At 41.9% G+C, this 13,697-nt stretch overlaps 1 protein-coding gene across 6 annotated transcripts in view; it reads left to right on the top strand.

Moving 5' to 3' along the window:
• LOC135488914 (uncharacterized) overlaps window positions 1–13,697 on the top strand; it is a 35,087-nt gene that overhangs the window by 18,718 nt on the left and 2,672 nt on the right. For all 6 annotated transcript variants that reach the window (XM_064773888.1, XM_064773859.1, XM_064773879.1 and 3 more), the window contains 10 exons: window positions 1,940–2,013; window positions 2,885–2,961; window positions 3,959–4,042; window positions 6,367–6,515; window positions 7,977–8,037; window positions 8,662–8,740; window positions 9,061–9,155; window positions 9,618–9,872; window positions 11,402–11,474; window positions 12,186–12,367. In XM_064773888.1, coding sequence (XP_064629958.1) covers window positions 1,940–2,013; window positions 2,885–2,961; window positions 3,959–4,042; window positions 6,367–6,515; window positions 7,977–8,037; window positions 8,662–8,740; window positions 9,061–9,155; window positions 9,618–9,872; window positions 11,402–11,474; window positions 12,186–12,367 — 1,129 coding nt within the window. The remainder of the gene's footprint in view (window positions 1–1,939; window positions 2,014–2,884; window positions 2,962–3,958; window positions 4,043–6,366; window positions 6,516–7,976; window positions 8,038–8,661; window positions 8,741–9,060; window positions 9,156–9,617; window positions 9,873–11,401; window positions 11,475–12,185; window positions 12,368–13,697) is intronic.

Below are 13,697 nucleotides of genomic sequence, written 5' to 3'. Positions count from 1 at the left end.
TCTTCACTGCAATGACTATTGATCACAAATTAAGTACACATGTACCCCTTGGTCAGGTGATCTCAGGTATCGAAGTTTGGTGCGATCTGATTTGCCGTTTGGCCTCCAGGGAGGGGGGCCAAATCCTAAATTCTTCAAAATGCCATTATTCCTAGTAATGACTTGCCCGATTGGCACCAATTTTATATCATAGGTACATCTAATTCTAACAACCATTCAATGTGTCACCCGGGTCTTCTTTGATTTGACCTACTTTTCAAGGTCACAGAGGTCGAATGTACTGTAAATTGGCCATTTTGGGGAAATTGTAATTGCTTGGACCTACATCAAACCTAACACTACATGACACAAGACCATGCTCTTTATCCATCTTTCCTCCACATGAGGTGAGCACAATGGCCCTGGCCATTTTTCATTAAGGAAGTGACTATTTGGCAAGCCCGGCTCACCAAACAGCGCCTTTTTCATGCCCTAGATGGAGAGCCGAACTCATGCATATTCAACCATCCAGGAGCTCATTATCATTCGTGGCAAAACGGTCAGCAACACTGGAGTTACAATGAAACGCCTTTAGAAATGCACACTAATGCATTTAACATGCTTATCAGTTAAATCACGTTTATGACTTTTTTTGTAAATCCATACAGTCATGTACATGTACATGCTTCTTCATGGATTATTGACCAAAACCCGAGTTTAGTAACAGAAATTGAATCGAGAGCGGGAAGTCGGCCATTGTTAAATATGCGCATATAAATTCGAATATGACGTCACTGCTCTCTGATTGGCCAACATGTTGTAACCTCTCCGGCTCGCCAAAGAGGGTAGTATTTTTGCCCTGTTTGGCAAGCCCGGCTTGCCGAACAGGGTGGCTTTTTAGTGCTGTTTGGCAAGCGGCTCTCCAAACAGGACAAAAAAAGATGCCTGTTCGGCGAGCGGCTTGCCAAATAGACCCGGCCATAAAGCCTATATTTAATGCACTACATGTTGTACTGTAGTGTAGCCTACCGGTAGGCCTACATTGCCTGCTGCAATACTCAGCCTCATGCTGTCTAATCGAATGCCGCGACTCAAGTACATAACCATTCACACATTGACTCAGTAAGTTCGTCAGCTACAACACAAACCTTCTGTCAGGTTTGCAGTTCATGTAGAACCAGCGGTAATAGCCCTGAGATTTCTCTGGAATCCATGTTGACAGTGCCAGTGTGCGCACTTGAGGCACATGGTGGGAAATGTTACTGCATGTTGTACTGTAGTGTAGCCTACCGGTAGGTCTACATTGCCTGCTGCAATACTCAGCCTCATGCTGTCTAATCGAATGCCGCGACTCAAGTACATAACCATTCACACATTGACTCAGTAAGTTCTTCAGCTACAACACAAACCTTCTGTCAGGTTTGCAGTTCATGTAGAACCAGCGGTAATAGCCCTGAGATTTCTCTGGAATCCATGTTGACAGTGCCAGTGTGTGCACTTGAGGCACATGGTGGGAAATGTTAGGGATTTTGTAACTTGGCAATCCATTCAGGCGGTGGCGATCAATCAGTCACAGTCCAGTTAATCCCGCAGTCCAGCAGATCCAGCTTTTTCGAATACCCTCCTAGTACAACATACGTTCTTGTCATCTCCGCATAAATCCCCCCCCCCCCATAACGGTAGATTCGGTATGCCATTTTGGTAGGGCTGCACCTCTGTATTGGACGACTGGGTTGCTTCGCCCACAATAGGCATGCTAGGTGCAACCGGTCACTCTGAGATAACTTTATGATATCAACGCGGGCGATGATAATGGCACAGATACTAGTGCAGTCATTCAGCAATTCTTGTATATTTCAAGGTGTACAGTTTGAAATCCTGGTATACATGGATATGGGAAGAACTTTATTGTGATGTTGTCAAATTTTATATTCATATATATTTAATCTTTTCGTTACAGCTATGAAAGTAAGCGTGCCATTGTGCGACAAGGTCATCCTCCAGTAGCATTTTATTTCATCTTATCGGGAACAGGTACGTTGATGCAGGTTTAAGTCGTACATTGTTTATCATGAAATTGACTATAGTATGTTTTGGAGTCTTTTGGGAGAGCGCAGTGGCACAACGGATGAGAGTCGGCCTTGTGAACGGGAGATCTCGGGTATCCACTAGTGGGAGGCTTTTTCTGACTTATCAACGGTTTCTCTAACTTTTTCCTGATTTGTCCAACATTTCTCCGACACTGTCCAACCTTTTCCCCGACTTTGTTCAAAATGTCGGATTTCCATGAAACCTGTGAAAAAAATAGTTCTTCCCAAAGTAGGCCATTAAAGAAGTGCGAATATTAATTAGCTCCTCTCATTGGAGCCTTTGCATGTCACACATGAGTGCATCTGGGTTGATAAGTTGCATCAAACCGTTGATAAGTCGGAAAAAGCCTCCCACTAGTGATCGGTGCCGCTGTGTAACTCTCAACTGGCCTGAAATGACATCGTGTGCGCAAGCTTGTGACTGCTCTTGGTTCTCCAGAAAGTGTTCTGGGTAGGCTGGGTTATAATATTTGCGATTTTTATCAATCCTACATGTAATAATAAACTAATTTGCTGAAGATGACAGGGCACCTCGTTGGGCTGTTTCCTTGCTATAAATTTTACTGTTTACCATTTATCATCATTCCAAATATGAAGGAGAGACAGAACCATAACAGTTAGCCATGCTAGCCGTATCTTTTACAACCAGTTTAAAAACGTTTAGATTTCATGTGAACAATTTGATCGAATATTGTGAAATAAAATTTGCAATGGAAATCTATGTCGAATGGATCAAATATTTAACACTTGCAAACAAATTCTATATTTCAACATGCAGTGAAATTTATGACTGTTTTTTTTCTTCTTATTACTAGTTGTGGTGACAGTATACGACAAGGAGGCTCAAGTAGCGCGGACGATATGCTTCCTCCATAGGGGAATGGAGTTCGGGGTAAGTTATTCTAACACAAGCTAAAATGGGAAGACGTTTTTTTTTGATTAAAAAGATCTTGTTTTGGGCCCTATTTCACACCCCTGACCCTCAAATCAGCCAAAAACGCCATTTTCATGTAAAAAAATAGCCAAATTATAGCCGCTGACCGTTCTCAATGATTGCATAAATGTATTGGCTGCAGTCAGGCAGTGTAGTTATAGCCTATGATATATACATATTTAATCGACATCGAAAGACGAGTTTAGTTTTGTTTCATGAGATGATATCGTAGAAATATAGGTTTTGGAGATTTTTGAAAAACCTTTTAGCCGACACAAATATAGCTTACCCGTAGAGATTTTTCAGCGAAAAAACCCCAAAGCTTTGTGTTTTTGGAATTGCAAAATCAATTAGTTGTTTTTGATAATCTTACCGAAAACCTCCAAGGGGTGCAGTGTTGGTCGAAAAGCCATTAAGCATTCCCAAGAGCTCAACAACCTTCGAATCATTTCTAAAAGTGTAATGCCTGGCAAGGTGGCTCGCCCGATAACTCAAGCCTTGGCGACGTTTTGTTGAACGTTTAAAGCAGGCAAAAAACATATCAGACGTTACATCATGTGTTGATTATTACGTACATGCACTGAACAAACTAATTGATAAAATGCCTGTTGGGTTATGTCATATTTCGGGGCTTTCAAGCTACCAAGTATCGTATCCGCCGTTGCTGATCAATGTATGGTCATCCAATTAACAAATTGCTGTATTACCTCAGTCCATCACCAGTAAAAACTACACTGATTGCCACAACTACCAAAGAGTCAATATCTCTACCACACCAATATGATTTATAACGCAATAGGCTGCGTATTGAATATCTAATGTCAATTTAATGTAATGACGTGGTTTGAACGCATTGTTCCGAATAGACTCTCCAGCTTATTTAGATCACTCCATATTGAACTGTTCGTTCAATCAACGCTCAACTGCTAAAAAAATGTTTCTTGGTTTCCTGCAGGAGTTGGCATTAGTAACGCGGAGCATACGACAAGCAACAGTTATCTCGAAGAGTGCTGTAGAACTACTCTGTATCTCAGTTGAGGTAGGTGAAATATAGACAAGCAGCAATCTTATTGAAGTCTGCTGTGGATCTATTCTGTATTTCCGTAGAGGTAGGTGAAGGACGGACAAGCAGCAGTCATTATTGAAGTCTGTTGTGGATTTACTCTGTATGCCAGTTGAGGAAAAGCGGGCAGTGGCCCAGCAACAGGGATTGAAGTCTGTTGTGGAATTACTCTGTGTGTCGATGAGGTAGGTGAAATATAGACAAGCAGTAATCATATTGAAGTATGCTGTGGATCTATTCTGTATTTCAGTAGAGGTAGGTGAAGGACGGACAAGCAGCAGTCATTATTGAAGTCTGTTGTGGATTTACTCTGTATATCAATTGAGGAAAAGCGGGGAGTGGCCCAGCAACAGGGATTGAAGTCTGTTGTGGAATAACTCTGTGTGTCGATGAGGTAGGTGAAATATAGACAAGCAGTAATCATATTGAAGTCTGCTGTGGATCTATTCTGTATTTCAGTAGAGGTAGGTGAAGGACGGACAAGCAGCAGTCATTATTAAAGTCTGTTGTGGATTTACTCTGTATGTCAGTTGAGGAAAAGCGGGGAGTGGCCCAGCAACAGGGATTGAAGTCTGTTGTGGAATTACTCTGTGTGTCGATGAGGTAGGTGAAATATAGACAAGCAGTAATCTTATTGAAGTCTGCTGTGGATCTATTCTGTATTTCAGTAGAGGTAGGTGAAGGACGGACAAGCAGCAGTCATTATTGAAGTCTGTTGTGGATTTACTCTGTATATCAGTTGAGGAAAAGCAGGGAGTGGCCCAGCAACAGGGATTGAAGTCTGTTATGGAATAACTCTGTGTGTCGATGAGGTAGGTGAAATATAGACAAGCAGTAATCATATTGAAGTCTGCTGTGGAACTATTCTGTATTTCAGTCGAGGTAGGTAAAGAATGGACAAGCGGTAGTCATTATTGAAGTCTGTTGTGGACTTACTCTCTATATCAGTTGAGGAAAGCGGTGAGTGGCCCAGCAACAGGGATTGAAGTCTGTTGTGGACTTACTCTGTATATCAGTTGAGGGAAGTGAAGGATGGACAAGGAACAGTTTTTTAAGCCTGTTGTGGAATTACTGATCAGTTGAGGGAAGTGAAGAATGGACCAGCAACAATTTTCTTTAAGTCTGTTGTGGAATTACTCTGTATATCAGTTGAGGTGAGCAAAATATGGACAAACATCAGTCATAATGAAGTCTGTCAATTGTGGACAACACTGCATATCAGTTGAGGAAAAGCGGGGAGTGGGCCAGCAACAAGGATTGAAGTCTGTTGTGGAATTACTCTGTGTGCCGATGAGTTAGGTGAAATATAGACAAGCCGTAGTCATAATGGAGTCTGTTGTGGAATTACTATTACTATCACTGATACACAGTGTTCCCGCTTTTCCTCAACTGATGATATATAACTGTATTATCAGTATAACTGATATTATCAGTTGAGGAAAGCGAGGAGTGGGCCAGCAGCGGGAATTGAAGTCAGTTATGGAATTACTCTGTGTAACAGTTGAGGTAAGCGACGGTGGGCATAAGCAACAGTTATATTGGAATTACATACAGTTGATGTATGCGAGGGATAGGCAAGCAACAGTTATACTGAAAATTATACTTGAGGAATTGATACCGAACTGGAGTATTAGTTGACTCTACGCCTCGATTTCAATCCCGGCGGTCTACATTTTAGCTCGACCCCCGCGGTTTGGTGAGATATCGATTTCTATTCTAAAACATCACAAATTAAACAACGAATAAATGTTGAGGTAAGCGAGGGATGGACAACCAACAGATATGCTGAAGTCTGTTGTGGAATTACTCTGTTTATCAGTTGTGGTAAGCAACGAATGGGCAGAAGCAAGTTATATTGAACTCTGTTGTAAAAAAATGATTTTGCATATCAGTTGAAAGCGAGCATTGGCATTACCAACAGTTAATTGTGGAACCACTACATGTATATAAGTGTGGAATGAACATGCAACTACAGCTATATGGAAGTCTGCTGTAAGTCGGTTATACCATCTCTAAGATATTTCACAAGTGCTTGAAATCCTAAAGCAATTAGAACTCCTTCGAAACGTGGATGCCAATTTCAAGGATGGGAGTCTGTTCTATGTTTTCAGAGAACAACCGTCGAGGTTAAAATTGGCATTCACTTCATTTAGAAGGAGTTCTTATTGCTTCAGAATTTCAAGTTCCGACCAAAATGTTGGTACCTATGGTCAACCCTTGAGGTAGGGACGGTTGGCCCACAAGCGCCAAAACTCTCTGCTAACACATCCTTTTTACAAAATACTTTGTATTCTTTGTAGGATTTCGAAGACATCTTCATGGATGGTGGATTGAAGAACGTGCTTGACCCGGACCACCTGAAATTCCTCAAGAATATCTCGTTCATGAAAAACTGGCCATTGGAAAGACTCAGCGATGAACCGAGGAAGTGTCTCTTTCACTACTTCAAGTAGGAATTGGCTTGATTTTTGCTTCTCATACAGTCAGGTTGTATGAAAAGGACCTCGGTCCGTGTATTTCCATTCAAAATATGATTTTGAGGTTGGCTGACGCGTTGTAAATGAAAAAAGGGCTACAATCTTGAATTTGAATTATCCATGTTATCTATATGTATACCGGCGTCATAATGAATATTCTTTCTCTTGGTTGTTTTAATAGACTTATTCATTAGAAACAATGGTTGTTTTCTAAAAAGCACCAGTTGGTAAAATAATGCTATTCGTTTTCTCCCCAAGGTTCATTAGCTCACCTCTTAGCAGAGGTGAGCTTATCCCATACCGTGGCGTCCGTCGTCCGTCGTCGTCGTCGTCGTCGTCGTCGTCGTCGTCGTCCGTCGTCGTCCGTCGTCCGTTAGCAGGGCACGTTTCGTAACTGTTAGAGCTATTGAGTTGAAACTTGGTACACATGTACCCTTATGTAATGACATCTTGAAGACTAAGTTTTGGTCCGATTCGTTTTATGGTTTGGCCACCAGGGGGCCAAACGTTAAAAGTGAAAATATGCAATATCTCCCTTAATAATAGTCGGGGAATTTTGAAAAAAATATGGTAGGTACTTCTAGCAAAGGTGCATCATATATCCTCCGGGTTTTTGATTTGACCTCCTTTTCAAGGTCACAGAGGTCAAATGGTGTAAATTGGCCGTTAGGATGTAACGATGGCACGTTTCTAAACTGCACTGACTATTGATACCAAATTTGGTACACATTTACCCCTTAGTCAGGTGATCTCAGGGACCAAAGTTTGGTCCAATATAATTCACCACTTGACCACCAGGGGGCAAAATCCAAAAACCTTAAAAATGTGATTATTCCTTAACTTCTTGCCCGATTGCCACCAATTTGATATCATGGGTACATCTAACCACCATACAGTATATGTCACACAGGTTTTTAGTTTGACCTTCTTGTCAAGGTCACAGAGGTCAAATGGCGTAAATTCGCCGTCAGGCCGTAACTATGGCACGTTTCTTAACTGTAATGACTATTGATCACAAATTAAGTACACATGTACCCCTTGGTCAGGTGATCTCAGGTACCGAAGTTTGATGCGATCTGATTTGCCGTTTGGCCTCCAGGGAGGGGGCCAAATCCTAAATTCATCAAAATGCCATTATTCCTAGTAATGACTTGCCCGATTGGCACCAATTTCATATCATAGGTACATCTAATTCTAACAACCATTCAATGTGTCACCCGGGTCTTCTTTGATTTGACCTACTTTTCAAGGTCACAGAGGTCGAATGTACTGCAAATTGGCCATTGTGGGGAAATTGTAATTGCTTGGACCTACCTCAAACCTAACACTACATGACACAATACCATGCTCTTTATCCATCTTTCCTCCACATGAGGTGAGCACAATGGCCCTGGCCATTTCATTTTTACGTTACAATTCTGTTTTTCTTCCAGTCGTGGCCAAGTGCTTGTTAGGGATAGTAACTACTCTGATTGGATATACATAGTGAAATCAGTGAGTAATCAACATTTTGCTCTCCTTTACACTAATCACTGTACATGTACATGATGTATGGTGTACGGGATTATCGTAACATATGTTACTTGCACGATATCTGACTTGCGATACGACGGTACGATCTTTCGACTAGGTTTTTCTGCTAGGTTGGACGTTGCACCCATCCAAATTGATGCTTAAACACCCGAATCTATCGATTGCCTCAATTATCAGCCACGTGACAGAGTAAATTCATGTTTGCTTTTTAACACCACTCATGCAACTGTGTCGTATCAGGTGACTAGGTAGCCTGCTTTTTTATAACAAAATTGAAGTTTGCTTTGATATCAACTGCGGTAGACACTTTAACCCCGTCCTGGACCCTGTAAGATGTAGTGGCTTGAGTTCTGCATCTTACCCCTATACGTCCGATTTCCACCTTGATAAAATGCAGTCTTAGCGCGTTCAAGTGACTTAGCGTGGGACTTGAAATTTGTGATCTCGGAGCCTTGTGTGTCAAGATTGGAGTAATGAAATTTTATCGACCTTAAAGTTAATATCGTAGTCACTGCTTTGTAATTGTCGATGCAAAAGGTGAAAAAAACCATTAGAATTTCAAATTTTACATTTTTTTCTTGGCAGGGAAGTCTGTCAGTGATGAAGAAACTGAAACAAGTTCGGCCGAACTTACACGAGAGAGTGGAGGTGAACACAGACGACGGTAGGCGCTCATACTTTGTTGAGAAGCTTTTAGCTTATATCGACATTTTGTCGTTCTGGCTGTTGAGTAACGGAATGAAAATAAAGTATCAATGTGGCACCCATCTAAACTGTGGAAATTGTCCCGAAATTATAGCTAGGGTGATTTTAGCATTCAGCAAGAGCGGACATCCCGTGTGGGGGCCAATAACACGGCTACCTGACCCGTCTCTCCCTAAGAACCGAAGTTGTGCCATTATAACTCTTACTTCTTGATCGATCCCTAACAGAACAAGGTCGCCATCTTTCACGAGTTTTTTGTTGTTAATGCTCCTGTTTTAGATGACAGTCCAAGGGATACTGAGAAGAAAAAACAACTTCCGAAAAAATCACCCGACAGACTGCCGCGAACTCTTTATGAATTGGAGAGACAAATGGTAAGAAAGTAGAAATAGAGAGAATAGGAATGACATCCTAATGAAAGATGATGTTAAAGGGTGGCGGACGACGTTCATGCAGAAACATGTGCTAGTACAAAAGTAAATCATGTTTCGGCCTATTATATTGTCACTAGTATCCTAATGAACGGGCCAGGCAGAGTTTGCGTATGTGACACACTCTTACAATTTCCAGTCTCAGTGTCCGGCGCCAGTCGAGAAAAGGGGCTGAATTGTACACCCTGCAAGTTGGTGGCCAACTAAGCCGACAGCATCGGAACGTGCTGCCAGCGGGCGTCGTACCAATGTCCTCAGCACATTATTTCGTGAAAGAAGTTATGTCTAACACTTTGTAGTAATTCATTTGTCGAAATACAGTTTTTGATTGGACAAAGCTACCGGAAGTCTCCCCAATTTCTATTGTCGGAAATCTCTGATGTGATGTTTTAACCCTTCCTTTAGGAAAAATCACTGCCTGGTATCCACGACCGCCGAGAGAGACTGGGAACCATAGATTACGACACGATCATAGAACAACGAGTACAACAATTCAGGGAATTACGTCATCAACGCCATGCAGTGCTGCCGTCTATTGAGAAAGTGGCACAGGAACCCGAACCCGACCCAGACAAGAGTCCGGATGTTGTCTTGGATGAGCTGTCCGAGGAAGATGAAATCTTATTTGAAGAGAATCCCCTAATAACAAAAACTACCAAGGTTTGTTCATTTAAGGAATTGAACCTTGGTTGAGTTACCAAGACACTCGAGGGTGGAGCTATAGGCGAGGGTTTGGACGAAATTTTAGCTCCACCCGAGAGTGTCTTGGTAACTCAACCAAGGTCCTCCGCCGAGGGTTCAATTTCTATTCTAAAATACCTCTAACTTAAAAAGATAGGCCACGAAAATAACTTGAATATGTGCGAATTTGGCAAATTCCATCCATCGCCGGCCCGGAGCGCCAGTAGCGCCGTTGTTTACATTATGTTACGGCAACGTTACAGAAAATGAGACATGTACATTTTGTACAGCGCGCATAGGAAGTCCGCATCGGCTCGCTCAAGTGATGCTAAAATCCGCGCAAATGGGCTATTTGGAGCGTTTTTCTCGGCAAATATGTGTAGTGCTCATTAAAAAACTTAGGGTGGTTGATGCTTCCTTGGCTGATTTGTGTTTGAAGCAGTGTTTTGAGAGCCTCAAACTTCTGAAGTGAGCTGAAATTCCGTACGGGGTGACGTGTGCATGGTTTCCACATTTTAGTGCAACCCGAGGGAACTTTGGTAGAGCATCTTGGTTGCGTGTCCAAAACACTCCACTCTCAGAACGAGGCTTATGCATTTTCCATTTAAAAGTTGACTTTACGGTACCAAGGTATTTTAGAATACTCTATAACACCTACAACAATGATTCATTTTAAAGTGGATTATGTATTTGCCTCGATATGACCATAGAGGTTTTGGTGAGAACCATAACCTCTTGGGTTGGCATAAAATGTGTCGGAAGCAGATTCTCGCTGGCCCTAACCCATGGCTGTCTCACCAAACACCGCTTTGTCATTTCTCCCACTGTTATTTAATAATACAATTCATCAACGACCAAAACACTCCTATATTCATAGGTGAAATCGACGCGCGATTGTGCTGTCATGAGGTATTTGACCTCTACACGTCATTCATCAACACAAAAAAAATTATAATCACATACATGTACATGTATTGACATTTATTTGTCATTACTCAGTGTGGTGGTATCAGCGTTTTTATTCGGAGTATTTTATTTACCATATTACATGCTACTGTAAACATACAGTTACCGTACAAAATGTATATTCAAAGCTCCCCTCCCCATCACTCAATTATCCTCGAATACGTTTATCAGTTGCATGCTCCTCCCCTTGCACACATCGCTGAGTTCTGTCTCTGAGTTGGGAGTAAAAGGCCCTCGACGTCAAACTCTTAGAGTAACTTTGTAAAGCTGAGCGCACACATAGGTAAATGTCTACGAGAACATGTCGTGAAGGTCTTTAAAATTCTTTTTAATATTTATTTCGTTATATAGAAAAACGAGCTAGCATTCTATGTTATGGCGTCAGTAGTGTGGTGTAACCATAACTGCCTAACCTGTGCGAATGACCTCACAAACATTACCCCTGCTTTCCTATCTTTAGCAATCCAAAGGCATGTGGGTGTCCCGATCGGAGCTGAATGGCATCTTGACTAACATCCTGACCAATATAGTATTTTCTTCAGGGTGCGTTCCTCTCGACTGGTAAGCGAAAAAAGCCTGTCTCCAAATGGAAGAAGGAAAGGAAGAAGATGAGTAGTAAGTTTGTACTTACTTTTTGTGACAAATGTTGAGGTTTTTCATAGCATGTCTGACGGATAAGTGCACTTAGGGTATACGATGAATGACTGGAAAAGGTTTAAGGTTAGCTAACGGTCGTGTAAAAAGACAAAATCAAAACACTATAGAAATCACTAAATGGACCTTCAAGGATAAGTTCGTTCTCATACATTGTGAATGCCTTCATTATTTGCACTGCAAATGATTAATATACTGGTCAACAAGTGTGAACTACCGACACTGACAGGCTTGTTAATATCATTTTCATCATCATTTCTGCATGCTGACTTCATAGGCTGATTTGGGTACTCCAGTGTCTGTGTGATTATTCAGCAATCATTGAATAGACTGTCGACAAATCTCTGTTAGAGTTGATTTGGGCTTAGACGCCTCCATTGCTCAGGGGTTAGTGAACTGATCTTGTAAACCAGGGGCCGCGAGTTTAAAATCTCCCTGGGCGCTAAGTGTGTAAGTTCTTTACCCATTTGGAACAATGTCACAATTATCGCCTATCTACAGAATTATTTTCCCTCACACAATGGATACACAATAGATTTCTATTGTGCAAGGGAAAATAATTCTGAGCCACTCGTAGTGGGGCAGAGCCTTTATTATCAGTCGGCACGAACGTTCATTTTGGCTGATTACCTGGTACAAATTAGATTTAGGAAGCCATCGTTGTCCTTTCAGAGAACTTACAGGCACTAGAAGCAAAAGTAAAAAAAGGTGACGACACGCTCGGACGCAAGACTTTAGCAGACGACCTCGACAACAAACCAACAATCTTGCCATTCGGACGTGAAAAGGCCACGGAGGCTGATCTCCATCCAACATTCATCGTGGTCCAAGTCCTTGAGAGAGGGCAGTATTTTGTGAGTCAGTTATAATTTACGAACTAAACGAGTTTGCTTTTGGAACGGATAGTTTTGCTAACGAGGCAGTCCATTACACCCTCATCTGTGACGTTTGCTTTGAAAATGACCACGGGCAACCCAAAAACAAGCAGTCTTTAAAAAGACTGAAGGGGTGGTTCGAATTGTGGGCAGGGCAGGGACTGAGTTTTTTGCGCATATGATGGGGGCAATCTGGGCAGGAATTGTTGAAATGTGATGTGGTATCATCAGAGGAACCTGTCGTAGATGTTTTCATTGTAAATCTATATACTAGGTAGCAGCGTTCAGGAGAAATTACCGACACACATACTGTATGCATTGAATTAGCTGGCCACCACCAGGAGATCAAAATAGGCCTATATTCATCATTATACATGTTCTAGGATGACTGGGGAAATAGACGCATGATCAGTCCCATAGGAATTGTCCGCATTCAGTAGGCCTATGAAGCTTAGGGATGCAATTGCGAATTGATCTATGATGGCTTATTGCTAGAACATATATAATGACAAATATAGCCCTATTTTGATCTCCTGGTGGTGGCCAGCGAAATGCATACAGTACTGTATTTATTGTAATTCAACTGTGTGGCGCACCAAATCAGGTGATTCGAAATTCCCGCCACGCTTACTCGCGAACTCAATTGGCTATCGATATGCGGCAGCACCAACAATTTAGACGGCGCGGATTTTTTGGCGACTAAATGTTGAATATCTGCAAAAATCAAGTTGCTAATCCACCAAATCAAGGTGAAAGGCGAATATCACTGTTAAAGGGAACTGGAACCGCCGAGCGATTTATTCAACTTTTCGACTTTCACCGCCCGAGAAAGTCAAACTTCCAACTTCCTATTCGAGTTCAGATTTGTAGCTCCGCCCCCAGTGCCCGAGCATGCGCAGTTCAATTTGTTATTATTGAGAATCATGTGAGAATCACGTGAGTCATGCGATCTTTCATTCATGAGTTTTCGTAGTAAATTCCATAGTAGTGACGTCACTCAATGATTGACAGCTAGGCGCCATGTTTCATTCATGCCTTGTTCTGATCACCCGATACGCGGGAAATGAAAACGAGGTCATACGAACTGGCTTGGTGGTTTCAGTTCCCTTTAATGCGATGCTGCTGTGAAAAAGTGTAGCATTTGATGGCGCCAGCAAGCTAAAATGTGTACATTCACATCGCGTATTGACAGCTTGACCTCCACAAGCAGACAACCGACTCAATATAAGATTACTACGCTATACATCGGCGATGTATGGAACAAAATGGGTATTAAATAAATCATTTATTCAGCAGGTTATAGCGGCTA

The sequence above is a fragment of the Lineus longissimus genome, chromosome 1, assembly GCF_910592395.1.
Source record: "Lineus longissimus chromosome 1, tnLinLong1.2, whole genome shotgun sequence".
NCBI lineage: Eukaryota > Metazoa > Nemertea > Pilidiophora > Heteronemertea > Lineidae > Lineus > Lineus longissimus.
Note: the sequence above shows the minus strand (reverse complement) of the source record. Positions and strands in the feature narration are given on the sequence as shown.